Source organism: Syngnathus acus, chromosome 10, assembly GCF_901709675.1.
Source record: "Syngnathus acus chromosome 10, fSynAcu1.2, whole genome shotgun sequence".
Classification (NCBI taxonomy): domain Eukaryota; kingdom Metazoa; phylum Chordata; class Actinopteri; order Syngnathiformes; family Syngnathidae; genus Syngnathus; species Syngnathus acus.
Window position 1 is genome coordinate 3,238,167 of NC_051095.1, and position 19,087 is coordinate 3,257,253.

The window sequence follows — 19,087 nt, forward strand, 5'->3', positions numbered from 1 at the left end:
TAAAAATGCCAAATGGCTACACAAAAGCAAAAATAAAACAGGATAACAAGTTGAAAGTGTGTAGATTTATACGTTGAATCATTAGTTTATTGGATAAACTGAGAAAGTGGTAGGAATCTAAAAAGGTATGCTTCTTCCTACTTCTTTTCGAGCATTCTTTGCTATTGATTTTTCTCAGTTTGTTGGTTTGTTTGTTTGTTGTACAGACTTACATATGACACTTTAGTGTTATTTGTTTTATTTTCTATCTTTTTAAGTTTTAAATATGTTCGAAATAATAATAATAATAATAATAAACTTTATTTGTATAGCACAGGGATGGGCAAACTACGGCCCGCGGGCCACATCCGGCCCACGGGACCGTTTAATCCGGCCCGCCAACCCTGAATTAATTGTATTAAACTTTTTTTTTTTTGTCATTTTGCCTGCAATGACTGCGTTTCCCCAGTAGATGGGGAACCGCTCGCCTGCGCATTTACTACCGGAAGCCGTGTCAGAAAGCTCGGTGCACACTCACAAGTGCGTGTACGTACGTACTCAGTAGTACGGACATGGCGCACTCGCGCTCTATTTGTATCAGTCCCGAATTTAGAGCGTGGGCTGTGACGACAGCATTCTTGTAATTCGCTCGCTGAGCTTTCAGATACAGTTTGACGCTAAAGCCACCCACAAACCTTCCCCTGGAATCCTTCCATTAAAATGAGTGGCCCGAAGAAAAGAAGTGAGTGCCGAATGTTAAAAGAGTGGCCAATTTGGCTCGACGTACGCGACGTGACGTTCAGCCACATCAACCCGTCACAGATCGAGGTAAACGGATCTCTCCTAAGAATTGCCACAACAAATTTTACTCCAGACTATGATGCACTAGCAAAAAAGGGAGACCAACAACACTGTTCCCACTGAAAATGAAGGGGAGGCTCTCAAGTTTGTTGTAAAAAAAATGCATTTTGAATATGATTTGTACACATAGCAGGGATTGAAACTAGCGACCATTCTCATTTTCAAACAATGCAGGATGCTCAAGGACATTGATGCACCACCTGTTTGCGACTAATCTTAACCTGTAAAGTTCTTACGGCTTACTTTAAGGAAGTGTTTCCCGTTTCCTCACCTCTGTTACCAGGTGTTTGTGAGTTAAAACTCTGCTCTGATGTTCAGATACCCCTTACCGTGTTGCCGTTTTGATTACTTTATTTGGATGTATGCTTTCACCGATTCTTCAAGATGATATATTTGGTCAGAATGTTTGCTGTTTGATGTGATCTCATAAGATAAACATTTTTCATTAATCTGACCTGCAGGCACTGAAGTGATGGAGACTGTTATTCATAATAATAGTGTCGTATTTTATGAGAATCACTGATAGCAGTTTTTTAATGATTTTTTTTTTAAATGCTGTTAAATGCATTTGTTTTCAAAAAACTTGTTTGGAATATCCATGCTTTACTACCTACTAAAGGCCAAAATCTTTTATGCAATGACCTTTACAGGTCGCTTATATTACTTCACACAAACACTACGTCCATCTGCTCCTGGTTCGGCCCTCCGGTCCAAATTTAGAACCCAGTTCGGCCCGCGAGTCAAAAAGTTTGCCCACCCCTGGTCTAAGTCTAAGTCAAGCGCCCGACTGAACGGCCTCTCCCTCAACTCAGTGCTTCTCACAGGGCCCGACCTGAATAACACTCTGCTTGGCGTGCTGCTGCGTTTCAGGAAATATCTCATTGCTGTCACTGTGGACATCCAGCAGATGTTTTATGGATTCCTGGTGAGGCATGAGCACAGAGATTACCTCAGATTTCTGTGGCACAATGACCTGTCTAAAAAGGTTCAAGAGTACCGCTTGCGGGTACTACACGTCTTCGGCAACAGCCCATCGCCTGCAGTAGCCGTCTATGGACTACCACGTGCTGCTCAGAAAGGTGAAGCAAGGTATGGCACTGACACAACACATTTCTACGTTGATGATGGACTCGTGTCACTGCCCACCGAGTCTGCTGCCATAGACCTGCTGAAACGTACCTGTGCCTCACTCGCCGAGTCTAATTTGAGGCTGCGCAAAATAGCATCAAACCGTGTCACAGTGATGAAAGCTTTCGAACCTGAAAAACTGGCCTCTGGCATTAGAGAGCTGGGGCAGGACGATGATTCTCTCCCTGCGCAGAGGAGCCTAGGCTTATGCTGGGACATTAACACAGACATGCTCACCTTTGAGGTAGCCATTGCTGATAAGCCTTACACTCGCCGTGGGGCGCTGTCAGTTGTCAACAGCGTCTTCGACCCTCTGGGTCTGGCCGCCCCAGTGACCATCAAAGGCAGGCTGCTACTGACACAAAAGCCAGAACTGCTTGCTCCTCCGGGCGAGTTTGCGGGTTTAGACCTTCTGAGAGGCCAGTGGAGGCAAGTGCAGGCGCTGGCGAACGAATTCTGGAACCGTTGGAGAAGTGAGTACCTGAGCACTCTCCATCCAAGACGTAAATGGCACAGGACACGCCGCGACCTTCAACCTGGGGACATTGTGCTGCTAAAGCAAACTCAAGTGCCAAGGAATGAGTGGCCGATGGCTATGGTCATATCCACCTCCGAGAGCAGCGATGCAAGGGTCCGGAAGGTTGAGGTGAAAACATCATCCCAAGGCACCTCGAAGACTTACCTGCGGCCCATTTCTGAAGTGGTCCTTCTCATGGAAAAGGCGGATTAAAAGTGGACTGAGAAAAAGGAAAGTAGTTTCAAAGGTTCGTGGCATTACATGCCAGACGGGGAGTGTTCTGCCCTCAGAATTGTTTTCATGATGTAAGAAATGTTTTCTATGTAAAGAATCATACACAATGGTTATTTGTCGTTCGGAAGCAAACCGGAAGTGTATTTTGAAATGCACCGGAAGCTGCGCATGTTTTTGTTGAAGCGACTTGACAACTGATGAGTTACTCGCGTCATCTAAGCGAATCTTTCTCCTCTCCTTATGCTCACGGAATCAACGGCTGTAAGTTATCATTGTTTTATTGGATAACTTTATTATTGTTTATAAGATAAGAAGAAGATTCATGGGAGAAACTAAGTGTGTTTGTTGTTTCACTTGCAGTTTCACTCGTTGTGTTTAACACTGAACAGAAATAAAGGGAGCAAGACGCTCTGAATCCTGGCTCAAGTGAGTTGGGCTGGCTGATGATGTGTGACAACGTACACGAAGTATATTAAAGCTTGGCGTACATCTGTGTCAAACTCAAGGCCCGGGGGCCAGATACGGCCCGCCACATCATTTTATGTGGCCCGCAAAGACAAATTGTGCATCAAATTCGTGTCATTACTAGAATTGTCTTCACTTTTAATATCTTTTTTTTTTTTTAATATTTTACCAGTTTTTACTCGTCTGATTTGAAAACGAGTTATTTGTCAGTTTGTTTTGTAGCTTTTACTGGATATAATATGAGGTGCTCATACATTAATTTGGGTTGACAGTCATAATGGCCCTCCGAAAGAAGTTATGACTACAATGCGGCTCGCGAAGAAAATGAGTTTGACTCATTGTTTGACTCATGAGGTCATTCCTCAACAGTTCACTTTAGTTATTACAAAGACTTCAATATAAAGAGACGTAATAACTCACTTTGGTATTATGTACGCCGTACATTATACCAAAGTGAGGCATATGCAGATATGATTTTTGTCCACTTGGGGTCACCGTTCTCACGCTTAACAGTAGGATTGTGTCTGTGCTTGAATGCGTTTTTGGACTTGATACACGCTTTTAGCTGATCATAGCGAACATCTGTTGTTGTTTTTTCTCCGCTCTCTTAGGAGCTCCTGACTCTGGAAGCTTCGAATTCCGCCCTGGAAAAGGAAATCAAAGCGTTAAAAAAAGAGATCCGTCACTACAACAGCGCCCTGGAGCGCCACCGGCCCTTTTGTGTCCTCCGAGGTTCCGTGCAGGTGGACGCCCTCCAGACTTCCACGTCTGTCACCTCCAAAGTGGAGCTTGGTGAAAACCCTCATCCAATGCCCTCATCTGATTTAGTCCCTTCCTCCCTGTTTACACACGCTCCTCATTCGCTGTTTAGCAATGACGCCCACATAGAATTGCCCTCGTCCACCTTCTCCACGCTTCACCCCGAAGACATCCTCTCAGTCACATCTGAAATGTTCCCCATTGAAGATCCGGGAGCGCCGCCGCTCGACCCGCATCAATACAAGAACGCTTTAATATCGGCGCAGACCAACGGCGATGGGACCTTAAAGCCGAGTCAGATAACGCCTACGCTCGAGTCCCTGCCGTGTTCGATTCCCGTTCCGCCCAACACTCCAGACGGATTTTTCCCTTTAAACACACCTTTGGTGGAGCCGTACCCGGAAGAGCTGTCGCTATCTACCTTCCTGGAGGAAAATGACTGGATTCTGAGTGCGGACAATAATCCCACCACTCTTTAAGGTCAACCAAAAAAAAAGGTCGTGGTGGTCTTTTTTTGACCTAAGTACCCGTGGAAACTACAGGATTATGGCACGGGGCCTCTTTACTTTCACTTGTGTTCACATGTGTTATTTCCTTTTTTCAAGAGGGGGGGGGGGGGGCTGGGGACACATTCTATGTTCATTTGCATATTTATTTATTTAATCTCAATGAGTAACATTGGCTGTCAACTGATCCTCTGATTTCACAGTTATTTTTTGGTGCAATTTTCGCAAAGCAGCTATTGTGAACTAACTAAATGAAGAGTAATAGAAATGGCTTGATTAGAAATATTAGATTTCTGATGCTTCATTTTTAAAGGTAAGAGATAAGCGAGGATTTTCAAACTAGTTTCTGAGTAGGGTTTTATAGTAGGCTTAGGGTTTCAGACTACAATTAGGGTTTCAAAGTAGGGTTTTAAAAGGGGGTTATGGTTTCTAATTAGATTTTCAAACTAGGGTTGGAGTTTTAAATTCAGGCTTTCAAAGTAGCGTTTTAACTTACATTTAGTTTAAAATTGGGGTTTTCATTACATTTATTTATTTTGTGGCAGAGGTCTTTTTGAAATATGCTGGGAACAACACAAAAAAAGTCATTGGCATTTCATTGCTTTAGAGATTTTTATTGTATGTGATCAATGAATTCGGTACCGCCCTCCAGTTTGAGACGCAGACTGACGCCATCTTGTGGTCACAAGTGGTTCTGTCTTAGGATGCACGTTCATTGTACATCGTTACAAAACGTGGAAATTTTTTTTCTAACTAACAAAAAACTGTCCTGTACATGGTCATTTTATCAATCAAAAAATAGGAACAAGGTGATGTTTTTGTCATTTGTGATGTCATGATGACTTAGTTTCTTTGCGGATTTGTCTCTGAACTAAGAACTGAACAAGTTCGTTAAGTACGGTTTCAAACTAGGGTTAGGGTTTTCAACTATGGTTTCTAACTAAGGTTACGGTTTTAAACTAGGGTTTCAAATTAGATTTAGGTTTTCAAAGTAGGGTTTCATACTAAGGACACGGTTTCAAAGTAAGGTTTAAAGCTCGGGTTTAAAACTAGGGTTAGGGTTTTAAAGTAGGGTTTAAAACTAAGTTTAGGGTTTCAAAGTAGGTTTTAAAACTAGGATTAGGGTTTCAAAGTAGGGTTTCATATTAGGGTTTGGGTTTCAAATGAAGGTTTCATACTAGGGTCAGGGTTTCAAAGTAGGGTTTAAAGTTAGTTTGAAACCCTGGTTTAAAATCCTAACCCTAGTTTGAAACATTACTTTGAAACCCTAACCCTGTCAATTTTAACATAAATACATACAAAAAAAATTTGTGTATCAATAAATGTATAATAAACCTTATCCTTAGTTCATTAACTAATAGTTTCAAACATCTAAATACTATATTAATAGTATAACTGACATACAGAAAATCTATATAAATATAAATGTGTGTGTGTGTTGTGGGTAACATGTAGATGTAGCTAAAGTATACATTCAGGAAATATGTTTTTAGAACTCTTTTATTATTATAACAACATTTATACAACAAGGTACAAGTGTACATACTGTAAATATGTTTTTAGAAATATTTTCTTATTATAAGATTTTTTAGAACAAGGTACGACACTGTAAATATGCTTTTGGACCTCTTATTATTATAACAACTTTTTTTAAAACAAGGTACAAGTGTACGTACTGCATTGTGTGGTAAAAATTTAAATAAAATCGAACTAAAAATCTAACTTAAACGCAGGTACCTGAGTACAAATATAAGATCTTAAAAGGGCACGTTTCTTTCTTTTATATTACACATCCTTTTTTTTTTTGGTAAACAAAACTGGCCATAGTTGAATCTTTCACCCAGCGCTCCACTTTTCCACATGCAATATGGCGGCAAAGTTGACCTACGTTCAGCAATCAAACTGGGTTTATGGATATTTTCAATGATAAAAGCCCTCGACGATCACGTGATTTCACGGAAACCCAAACTTTAATTTACGTTGTAGTTACGCAGCCCACCAGGGGGCGGCGCTGTTTCAACGAGTGGTTTATATATATATATATATATGTGAATATATTTTAAGACGCGCACGCACACACACGCACAGTCATATGCGGGAGTCGAACTCATGGTCCATGCACACAAGACAGTCGAGCCATCCCCACACACAGTTTATTAACATACTGCAGGACTGAGTGACGTCATCGCCGGGCTGAACTCCAATTGGCTTGCCTGAGAGGTAATCGAAGCGCGTCCTGCGCTTCGCTGTTGTTCCGCGTTCGCCTCTTGGACGACAAGTCGCAACTTTGACCGAATAGCCTGCTTGACTAAAATCGAAAAACACATTGATGGTTAGAATGAATTTACTTGCATTCTTTGTTTTGGCTGTGCAAATATACAGCGTGACGCCTGGTAAGTTGGACTTTTCGGTTTATTATTCGAAAGATTGACGCTCTTGATTTGGAAGTGACGCAGTCATTATTGTTTATTGCTTTCGTTTTCGCCACTCGTCTGTTGCGTCGGCATTTTAAGTTCTTTCACCTGAACGCCCGTTTTGTCGGAGTTATACGGGAATACATAGCTATTATTATAAATGTAAGAAAGTTGGAAAACTTGAAAATGGCACAAATCAAGGTGATATGCCTCAGAATAGATATGTAATCGATGAAATGTGGAAAAGCCTACGCACAAGAATGAAATGTTGTACAGGGGAGTCTTTGCAATTCATAATTAACATTTCACAGTCATGGCAATAAAAATGTGTCTCATCTTTCAGAAAAAAACATTGTATAGCCTCCTTACATTATAATGTCGATAAGAGTCATCATGTCTCCGTAAATGATATAAGGCAGTTCTTTTGTTCAGACAAGTGACATTTTTTTTAGATGTTACCTGCTGACAGTTTCGACTGTGAGGAAGACTGGAGACACAGTCGAAACTGTCAGCAGGTAACATCTAAAAGTTGTACTAAGTTCATCTTGTTTTTCCTTTTCAATTACTTCACTGGTTCTTCTATATCAAACAAATTATTTTAGGTGTATTTACCTGACATGTTCTTCCGCCTTCATCAGATCTGATGAAGGCGGAAGAACCCGCCGAAACATGTCAGGTAAATACACCTAAAATAATTTGTTTGATATAGAAGAACCAGTGAAGTAACATCTAAAAGTGTTTCACTTGTCTGAACAAAAGGATTGCCTCATATTATTATTGGATTTTTTGTCTGCAAATGAAAGAGAATGGCAAAAGTTATGTCATTAGATTTCTTTCATCAGTGGATGTTAGTCACTGCTGAGGGGCATCGAATATCTCGCTTAGGGCGTCACACTGAAATCTTAACATATTAACAACTGAAAGAAAAAAACATAGGCAGGTTGTCAAATTCAAGTTTGACAAGTTTGTGCGGAAGAACGCGTTTGGAGAAACATGACAGTTCCAATTTCAAGTGCTGCAAAGTTCCATCTGCAGGCAGAATCATTGAAAATATGAAGATTGATTTGATCATGTGTGTCATTTTTGTGTTTGCCTTCCAGTCATTCACACGCTCAATTATTTCCTGACGGGCTCTCAAGTTGCAAAGCTACCAGAGTACTGGGAGGCCGCGTATGTTGACGGCGTTCAGATTCTGCACTTTGACAGCAACCACAGGAAAGCAAAAGCGAAACAAGACTGGGTGGACAAAATCACAGAAGATGATCCGCACTACTGGGAGAGAGAGACGGCGGGCAGTATTCAGACTGAGCAGGTCTTCAAAGTCAGCATTGAAAACATTAAAAAGCGCTTCAACCAAACTGGAGGTTTGTTTACGTCCAACCTTCTGCTCGTCAAATGACACTTTTTTTGTCACTGCTGGCTTCTCTCTGATCATCGTCCTCGCTGAATCTTGTGCGCCATCCTTTCAGGTGTTCACATGTTTCAGGAGATGGTAGGCTGTGAATGGAATGATGAGACTGGGGAGGTTGATGGTTGGGTGCACATCAGTTACGATGGAGAAGACTTCATATCATTTGAGCTGAAGACGATGAGCTGGATCGCAGCACATCCGCAAGCTTTCATCACCAAACTCAAGTGGGACCAATTGGACGGGTTCAATCAATACAATAAGAATTACTTGACTGAGGTGTGTCCTTCATGGTTGAAGAAGCATGTGAGCAACGGCAGGGAGTTCCTGACCAGAACCGGTACATTGTCCTCTCTCGCCTTCACTGCGTCTTTCAAGCTCACACACAATGTCCATCTTTCAAGTTGTTTCTTTTCCTCCATGCACATCCTCCACTCTTCTCTCCATCTTTGCGCGCAGAGCTTCCCACGGTGTCTCTCCTGCAGAAGACTCCTTCCTCTCCAATCACCTGCCACGCCACGGGTTTCTACCCCAGGACGTCGGACCTCTTTTGGAGGAAGGACGGCCAGGAGATCCACGAGGACGTGGAGATGGGGGAGACCCTCCCCAACCACGACGGAACCTTCCAGACCACGGCCGACCTGAAAGTGGAGCTGACGCCCGCCGCGGAGGGCCGCTACGAATGCGTGTTCAAACTGGATGGCGTCCGGGAGGAGATGGTCACCAAGCTGTACGCCAGAAGCATCCTGAGCAACGCGCGCATCCAGGGTGAGCCACGCGTCGGACACGGCTCGGCATCACGCCGACAGTCGTTCACGTGTCTCGTTTTGTTGCCATGTGAAGAAGAGGAAGACAGGAAGAAGGCGGTGGCCATCGCTGTCCCGCTGGTGGTCCTGGCTCTGGTGGCGATGGCGGTGGCGGCGGGGGTGTTCCTGGCCAAGCGTCCCAAAAGCCAAAAAGGTGAACGACGACACAAACGTTTGGTCCGTTTGTGGCGATTCCTAATCTCCTCTCGCTTCTCTTCCATTTCAGCCAATTACGCTCCAGCTTGTAAGTGAGACGTTTTCCGCTTGCTGTTTTGAAAAAATGCCAATGCCTTGAATGTATTTTCTTTTATGCTCCCTCAGCCAGCATCTCATCTTCTGAGCAGGACTGAATGAACCCCACTAAGGTTGAAGGGATGTCTTCTTTTCTTGGGTGCCACGCTTGATTGAATCATCACATTCCAACTGTATGAAATACTTGGAAATGTTTCTTATTTCAAATTGAAGTGCAACAGTTTTACAAGTGCAGTGAATTCTAATTGTATTTACTTCACTAGTTCTTCCAAATACCGCTAGAGGGAGCCAACATACCACAAGTGATACCCGCATCACACGTTGCTTTTTTTTAAGTGCTTTTTGTTCAGCGAGCTACTGATCAATTTAATATATATTGCACCTCGCTGTTTCTCTACAAGTTGGATGTGTTTACTGCTGAATTGTTAAGCTACCGTGTGCGCGCGCGTATGCGCGGCTGCAGCTCCACCCTCCCGCCTCTTGGCGGCGTTACATCAAACCCTGCGTCACGCGGCCGCTCCGTGCTTGTGAGTCACGTGCAACCCATCAATCAAAGGCTAAACCAGTGGCTCTTAACCAGGTTCTAAACTGACCCTAGGGGTTCGGCAGATCCTCCACTGAGGAGGTCCCAAAACACCTGATTTATAAATTCGTGATAACGCATATCTGAACTAGTTTCGCAAAGGCAACAGTAAAAGTCACACTGATTTGGAGGGGTGTAATTTGTTATTCTTTGAACAAGGTGCTGGTCATGCACGGCTCATTTTGTGCACCAGTAAAAAACATCTGTCTTGAATTTGAATTTATTTATTTTTTTCGCTAAAGAGGGGTTCGGTGAATGTGGCCTATTAATGCGCCTGGTGGGGTGTGGTACCTCCAACAAGGTTAAAAACTACTGGTCTAAACAGTTCAAGTCACTACGACTTGCTTGCAGCCGCATGCTCTCGTCGGTCCTCGCGATTGGATGCTTTCTTCTGGGCTTTTGAACGTTGCTGTGTCACGCATGTTTTTGATCGTTTGGGCCCCAGGTTTCCTTCATATACGGACGCTTGCTTCTTTTTTTTTCAATTCGATTTTATTATTTGGTGTTTTGGCATAGGCGGTTTTACAGGGTGGCAAGGAAGGGCAGTTGCCACCTTCAGCAAATGTCTTGCCATCCCGGTTGTCAGCCCAACCTACAATGAATATTAAATTCAATGACATTTTCTTTGGTCTCATCTGATTTCACTGTCTTCTGCACTGAAAATGTTTGCTACCTAAGTAGAGTGGAATATGTACCGCCAGTGCCTTTTAAGAAGCCATATAGACCTGCTTTTGGCTCCATAGCCCAAAACGTGATATGTCAACCTGCTCATTTGACTTTTTTTTTTTTGCAAGCAGCCCTTATGTGACAAAAGTGATCAGAAAATGTCAGCTGATTGAGCGACCCAATGTTTTCGATCTTTCCGTCAGCCAACGTTGTTATGCGCTAAATCCACTTTGAACGATGTTGAGTAAAAAAAGAAAAACTTTGACACCTTACTCGGCTTCACTTTAAAACGTAGGTTTAAATGACCACAAAGGTTGTCCCTCTTTCCCATCCCGAATAAAATCAAAGTGGTGTCAAAAGTCTGGACGAAGGTGGCCAAAATAATATTGTGTTCCTTCAGTCAAAGACGTGCACACGTATAGAACGCCTCCGCAGGAACGCGCTCTTCCAAGGGTGCGTTGCTCACGAAGGTGGGGGCCGAGCAGCAGCAGCCGAGCGAGCGAGCGGTTGTCACTTGTCTTGAGCGGAGCTAATGCGTGCACCACATCGATATTTCTGCGTTCAATAGCCTCGAGATCTCTGATGGGCTTCCGAAGCCATGATGACCCCGCCGGCTGCCCGCCTGGCGCTGATCCTTCTGTCTTGCGTTGTACTGATGTTGTACAGCTGCGGTGAGTACAAAATGTCCAATTTTGCGATCGTTTTACTCTTAATGATAACTTTGGAAGAACGCATGTTGGTTCGGATGGCAGTGCGGATCTGCTGGGTTAAAAATTCGACCGACTCAGGAAGCAGGGTGAATTTGTCTTAACTATGGGTTGTTTGGGCATTTTAGCAGTTGTTTTGTACAAACTGGACTGTTCTGCGCAAAAGAGTTCGGTTTGATTTTTTTGACCCAACTTTGGTCTACTTTTTGACCCAAATGGAGTTGTTTGAAAATTGATTCAACAGCGTTTGTTTTTGTACTTAATAGTAATGACGATGTCCGGTCTGCAAAAAAAGTCGTTTATTCAATGTGGCGCTCAGCATAAGTGATCAAATAATCATTTGAATAGTGATGGAGTGTATCCAGAGCCACCAAACAATGTTTTATATCGAATAGAACATGCAATATCGATCCAACGGACACAATTAGAGGAGAGAATATATCATATATCAATAACATCCTGCTCTTCACACCTTTTTGAATTTGTCTACACTGTTTTTGCCATTATTCACATGTCCTGAGTGTTGTTAGTCACCTAAATGTTGAACAGAGGGTGTGTTTTACCGAAGTCAAATTCCTTGTTTGGCACGCTCAAACATGGCGAATAAAAACTCTTGAATATGATCCACTTTGATGTTAACGTGGCACTTGTTTGTCCATCCCTCCAAACAAAAATCCATAAAAACGTTATTCGGGCTACAGAATCTGTCTGCGTATATAGTCAAAGGCAAAAGTCTGCTTTATTGTCAATTTCTTCACATGCCAAGACACACAAAGAAATCGAATATAGCGACGTGCACACGCGTCAGTTCGCAGCTCAGTAGCACCACTATTGGCTTTAATATTCGCAACCACACATTGCGTTTTTCTTATTCCAATAAAGGGGGTTAAATACATTTTGGTTGCAGAGAAAATGATAGTCACGGAGATTATTCTGTAGCTCTGTTACAAGAGGCGTGAAATTCCAACACGTCTTCCTTTGCATAGATTGCCGAAGTATCTTTTGGTAATTGATGAAAATAAAAAGTTGGAAGTGGAATTTGTTGACTTCTAGCGCCATCCTGTGGGCAAGAGTTAAATAATAAAAAAAAAAAGCTTTTCTCTTTTCTCCCCGAGCAGCTGAAAGACAGAAGTGGACTGAATTTCCTCCGTTTTTAGACATGTGCAACAGTCCTTGAAATTATTCAGCATCTTGAAACTGGTTATCTTATGAAAAAATGTGCCTTGTTGATTTTTTGGGGAATATATTATTGTAGTTTATTTATTTCATATTACATTATTGTCAGTCATGCAGGTGACGCAATTTGAAAAAAAAACCTTGCAACTGGGCATGAATTTTTTTTTTTTTTTTTTTTGTTACTACCAGAAAAAACAGTAAGCTTGAATTGTTCGGTACCTGTGTTAAAACAGAGGCGTGACTTGTCAAGATGTCTTTCTTTGCATAGATTGCAAACGTATCTCCAAAAAGTTGGATGTGGACTCTTTTGACGTGGGCAGCACTTGAGTATTAAACAAACCTTTCTCTGTCCGAGGGTCAGAATGAAACAACTGGACTGAATTTCCTCCATTTTTAGACAAGTGCAACAGTCCCTGAAATTATTCAGCATCTTGTTTGATGATTATCTTATTAAAAAAAATGGCCTTGTTTATCTCTATATGCTCTCAGGCTAATGGCCTTTATTGCCCAAGTCAGTCATGCAGGTGACGCAATTTGGCGAAAACTGAATTCGGCCGACTTCATTCTTGTCTGTTGGCTGAATTTGTGCTTTTCACCAAACGCTGAAAAATGACCAAGGCAACTTTGCTCTTTCATCAGGATCAATCAAGACATGTGACACAGCCCACGGATGGATTTCTAACCACTCAAAGTGCTACAAGGAGATGGCGACAACCAACGGTTGGCTGGGGGCTCGCCACGACTGCCTCTGGGAGGGCGGCGACCTTCTTTCCATCACCTCCAAGCACGAGGAAGACTTTGTGAAGGAGCAAATGGGCGACAAGCCGTTCTGGATCGGACTCTCCAATCTGGTAAGACCAAAGTGCTAGCGGCTGTTGGCCTGCGATTGATACGCCATTGACAACGAGTTTGGACTCTGCAGAACTGCAGCAAGACCTGGTGTCAGTTTTCTGAAGCGGGAGACAAGAGGCTGACTTCGTCCAACACCCGTGTGACGCCGACCTACGCCAACTGGGACTCGCGTCAAGACGGAAGGTAAGAAGGTCACCTCTTTGCGTTCGGTGTCAGGCAAGATGCACAGGAACACTTTGGAACCCCTTTCCAAAAATGTGTGAGCAGGTTAAAAAAACAGCTTTTGTTTTCTTTTGATCCGAAAAGAGGACCATCAACTCCAAATTGGCTTGTTGTGTGTCTCATTTTCCCCCACTTTTCCCCAACAGCGCCAACGTTGGCTCCTGCGCCTACGTCAACCAAGGCGCGTACTACGGCAGTCAGCCTGGCAAGTGGAGACATGGCTCGTGCGGATCCTCCTTGGCGTACATGTGCGAGCGGTCGCCGGGAGGTGAGTCTGTCTCTCCTCGGGATGTTGACGCTAAAACAAGGAAAAATTGCAATCACATCGTCCTCCTGCAGACTGCCCGGACGGATGGCCGTGTTCTTACAAAGACTTTGGTTACAATTACAGTCGAGTCGAGAGTGAGTGGCAGCGACGCCTCTTTCTACACCCCCGCCGTCTCCTTGTGGCTTTCTAATTAGGTTCTTTTGGTTTTCAGCTTCCTTCTGCGACTCTGGTGAGTTCCTGTACAAGGACTCTTGTTATCTTTTTGAGGGGACATGTAGAACCTGGCAAGCGGCTGAGGATTTCTGCAAGAACAAGAGCGGTCACCTGGCCAGCGTCCACTCACAGGGTGACGGACAATTTTTGGCTGGTGAGCGAGCTGACAAGACAAACTGACCAGGCCAGCAATCGACCCGCAATGTTTTCACAACAAGTGTTTGTTCTGCTCTCCTCAAGCTCACCAGCAAGATGAATTCAGATGGTCGGGTTCTTGGCTGGGACTCAGCCGGAACAATGGCAAATTTGAGTGGCGCGATGACTCAACTACAGTAAGTGACACGTGTGCAACAGATCGAGGTCCAAAAAACTTGTCAATTGGCCAGAATGAAGCTGTCATGTTAGAGGGCAAAAGTTAAAAAGCAGAAAAAAGTTGTATTGAATTAGGAGGAAAAATGTGACAAGAATGCTCTCACTGTCAAATAGATTTGAATTCCACTTGCCTTGAGTCATGTTACAAGACAGTTTTTTTCATTTGATAAGGATTCAACTGATAATTTAGAAGGAAAAAAATGATGAGGTAATCAGTAGAATCAAAGCGCACCGTTCATTTTACAGAGAAACATATTTTTTCATTAAAAAGTTTCCGAGATTTGAATCAATAAAGTGGTATCTGAAGGAATTTGGTGGGAAGCCATCTGAGCAGCTGCAACACCTAACACGCTCAAGTCACGCCCACCCGCTGTGTCCTCCCTCCGCAGAATGATGTCCCGTGGTATCCAGGAGGCAAAGAGAACGACTGCGCCCAATTGTATCGGGATGGTCGAGTTCACATGTATCCTTGCAGCCAGGTTTACCCATCCATCTGTCAAAAAGGTCAGAAAGTCGCGACCTCTCATTTGCCCTTTGTCTTCTGGTTGCGCTCTCATATTTGATCCCTCTCACGTCCTTACAGGCAAGGCCAGAGATTCTCTTCCGCTTCTTCCGGCGCCGACATCAGCATCAGGTGGGAGTTCCACGCAGGACCGCTTTTTGCCATGGGCAATATGGGCGACCCCTCAGGGCACACGATAAACGTGGTGGCGCGCGAGCACTCTCAAGAAAAAAACAAATCTCTCATTTTCTAGCTGAATCACTTCCATCTCAAATCTGTTCAATGGGGCGCCCTTATTGTCACACGCAAAAAATCACAAACAAATGAAAAATATCCGGACAGTGCAGGCACTACTTTATGGCCGCATTACTAGATGTTGTTTGCGATGAAAGCGTGTCGGTCGGCACGACAGGAGTGAACTGAATTTCCTCCGTCCTTTGACATGTTCTTGAAATTATTCAGCATCTTAGTTGTACTAGGTTCATCTTGTTTTTTCTTTTTCAATTACTTCACTGGTTCTTCTATATCAAACAATTTTCTTAGGTTCATTTACCTGACATGTTTCGGCGGGTTCTTCCGCCTTCATCATCTTGAAAACGGTTGATGACTATCGTGAGAAAAAAAAAAAGTGCCTTGTTGATTTTTTGGTGGATAGATGATTTCAGAATCAGAATTGGCTTTATTGACCAACTTTGTGCACGGCCAACAGGGAATTTGACTCGGGCTGATCTCAGCCTCTGTACAACCCTTAAGTTCTAGTTTCTTCATCTCATATTGTCAGTCATGCAGGGACGCAATTTGGCAAAAACTGAATTCGGCCGACTTCCTTCTTGTCTGCTTGCTCAATTTGTGTTTTTCACCAAACGCTGACAAATGACCAAGGCGACATTGCTCTTTCATCAGGATCAATCAAGAAATGTGACGCAAAAATCGGATGGACTCTTCACGGCTCCCACTGCTACAAGAAGATGGAGACCCCCAACGGTTGGCTGGGGGCTCGTTACGACTGCCTCTGGGAGGGCGGCGACCTAGTTTCCATCACCTCCAAGGATGAGGAAGACTTTGTGAAGGAGCAAATGGGCGACAAGCCGTTCTGGATCGGACTCTCCAATCTGGTAAGTGCTAGCGGCTGTTGGCTCGCTACTAGTAGTTGATTGACAACCGCGATTTGGCCCGCTATTGGCTATTGACAACGGGATTGGTTTCAGCAGAACTGCGACGACGAATGGTGTTGGTTTTTGTATACGGGAGAAAAGAACCTGACTTGGTCCGACACCAGTATGACGCGGAACTACAGCAACTGGGACTCGCGTCAAGTCGGAAGGTAAGAAGGTCACCTCTTTAGGTCAGTGGTCCCCAACCACCGGGCCGCGGACCGGTACCGGTCCGTGGGTCACTTGGTACCGGGCCGCGGAGCCGCACAGGAAAAAAAAAAAAAAATTTTTTTTTAAATTTTTTTTTTTCATTTTTTTTTTTCATTGACGATCAATTCATTCAGGTTAAGACGCTCGTCCCGGTCACGTGACATGTCACCACAGTCAAGCCCGCGAGGCAAGCAAAAATGAGCAAGAAACAGAGAAGTTTGGAAAGCTTCTTCGGAAAGGGAAAAACGTCCAATGAGTACACTGAAGAAGAAGAGGCTACGACTTCTAAGAAAAGGAAAGCTGCATTTAAAAGAACATTTCTGGAGTCCTACTTAAAATATGGATTTATCGCCACAGGTGACTCTGACACGCCAAGTGCACTCCGCATATGTTGCGAAAGGCTAGCTAACGAGGCAATGAAGCCTTCAAACCTGCTTCGGCACATGGAGACCAAGCATCCTGCATTTAAAGACAAACCTTAACCACTTCGGGTGTCATTGTCTCCGATTACGCCTAGATGGGAACGGCTCATTTCTGAGAAAAGAGCTCGGTGCTCCCACTAATTCAACGTTTTATTTTTATGTGGTTTATATTTGTTTTTATGCCAGTCGTATCATTTTATTTCATCCTATTTATATATATAAATATTTAAATAATAAATATATAAATATATTTATTTATATAAAGGCCGGTCCGCGAAAATATTTCTGACACGTAACCGGTCCGTGGTGCAAAAAAGGTTGGGGACCACTGCTTTAGGTTCTGTCAGGCAAGATGCATAGGAACATTTTGGTACCCCTTTCCAAAAATGTGTGAGCAGGTTCAAAACAAGCTTTTGTTTTCTTTTTAACAGAAAAGAGGATAAATAAACTCCAAATTGGGTCGTTTGTCAGATGTGACTCATGTTTCCCCACTTTTCCCGACAGCATCAACGTTGAGTCCTGCGCCTACGTCAACCAAGGTGTGCACCTCTCCAGTCAGCCTGGCAAGTGGAGACATGGATCGTGCGGCTCCTCCTTGGCGTACATGTGCAAGTGGTCGCCGGATGGTAAGTGTGCACGACCGTTGTATTGTTGGCGGTGAAAGGAGGAAAAAATGCAATCACGTCGTCCTCCTGCAGACTGCCCGGACGGATGGCCGTGTTCCTACAAAGACTTGGATTACGGTTACAGTCGAGTTGAGAGTGAGTGGCAGCGACGCTTCTTTCTACACCCGCACCCGCACTGTCTCCTTGTGCTTTTTTCTAATGAGTTTCTTTTGGGTTTCAGCTTCCTTCTGCGACGCTGGCGAGTTCCTCTTCAGGGACTCTTGTTATCTTTTTGAGGGCAGGAACCTGACTTGGGAAGCGGCTGAGGATTTCTGCAAGAACAAGAGCGGTCACCTGGCCAGTGTCCACTCACTGGTTGGCGGACAATTTTTGGCTGGTGAGCGAGCTGACAAGACAAACTGACCAGGCCAGCAATCGAGCCGCAATGTTTCACAAGTGTTTGTTTTGCTTTCTTCAAGCTCACATGCGAGTAGGATGGTTTTCTTGGCTGGGACTCAGCCGGAACAATGGCAAATTGGAGTGGCGCGACGGATCAACTACAGTAAGTGACACGTGTGCAACAGATCAAGGTCCAAAAAGTTTTCAATCGGCCAGAATGAAGCTGTCATGTGAGAGGGCAAAAGTTAGAAAGTGTCATTTGAGCAGAACAAAGTTATGTTGAATTCTCCGTGTCAAATCAATTTGAATTTGAATTTGACTTGAGTCATGTTACAAGACAAACTGTTTTTTTCATTTTATGAGGATTCAAATGAATCAAGTGATCAGTAGAATCAAAGTGCACCGTTCATTTTTACAGGGAACATTTTTTTCTTTGAAAAGTTTCAATTTGAAAATGGGAAGGGGGGTTGGAAGATGGCAACAATTCTGATTGTGAGAAAGAGGTTATGGAAATGAATCGGAGAGATTTGAATCAATAGAGTGACTTTGAAGGAATTTGGTGGGAGGCCATCGGAACAACTGCAACACCTAACGCTCAAGTCACGTCCGCTGTGTCCTCCCTTCGCAGGATGGCGCCCCGTGGCATCTTCCGAAATTTCCATATGACTGCTCCAAATTGACAAGTGATGGTAAAGTTCAATTGGACATTTGCGGTGACCTTCGTCCATCCATCTGTCTAAAAGGTCAGAAAGTCACAACTTCTCATTTACCCTTTGTCTTCTGGTTGCTCTCTCATATTTGATCCCTCTCACGTCCTTACAGGCACGGCCAGAGATTCGCTTCAGCTTCTTCCGGCGCTGCTGCATTCAGCATTAGGTGGGCGGGCGTCCCACCCTGCAGCCCACGTGCAAAATCCTGTTTGCCCTCAAGTGACTCGAGTCTCGCTTGCAGGCAAGAGCGCAAAGTGCGGTTGGTGGCAGGAAAACCCCGCCAACGACTTCTGCTACCTGATCAACTCCAAGCCCAGCAAGACCTGGAAGGAGGCGCGAGACAAGTGCGCCCGCCTCAGAAGCAACCTGCTCGGCATCTCCGACTCGCAGGATCACACCTTCATCCAAGGTAGGCTGTCTAATGTGCTTGATGAAAGAATCCATGCGGAAGAAAGTCACATCGAGGGACTCACTTTTTGACAAGTTTCTTTCATTCCAAAGAAAAGACCAGAAATAAGCTTGTGGCCGGCACGAGCCAGACGTCTCCCGCACTTCATTACGGTTAAGCGTTTTACACGTGCACCTGTAAGGTGTTTCAACCTCCTGCTCCGTGTCTACCTTTGACCCAAAGGTCTTCTGCCAAACGCTTCCTCTTTGTGGTTGGATGCCAGCGACACCGTTGTCAAAGACGGCAGTA

The 19,087-nt window shown here is 44.0% G+C and overlaps 1 protein-coding gene across 1 annotated transcript; it reads left to right on the forward strand.

Annotated features, from left to right (window-relative positions):
- Positions 1–6,678: 6,678 nt before the first annotated feature.
- On the forward strand, positions 6,679–9,726 carry LOC119128187 (major histocompatibility complex class I-related gene protein-like). The gene is made up of 7 exons (XM_037260427.1): positions 6,679–6,842; positions 7,964–8,227; positions 8,333–8,611; positions 8,731–9,039; positions 9,115–9,231; positions 9,304–9,321; positions 9,399–9,726. The coding sequence occupies exons 1-7, from the start codon at positions 6,779–6,781 to the stop codon at positions 9,425–9,427; spliced, it is 1,080 nt and encodes a 359-aa protein (XP_037116322.1). The 5' UTR covers positions 6,679–6,778; the 3' UTR covers positions 9,428–9,726.
- Positions 9,727–19,087: the final 9,361 nt, after the last annotated feature.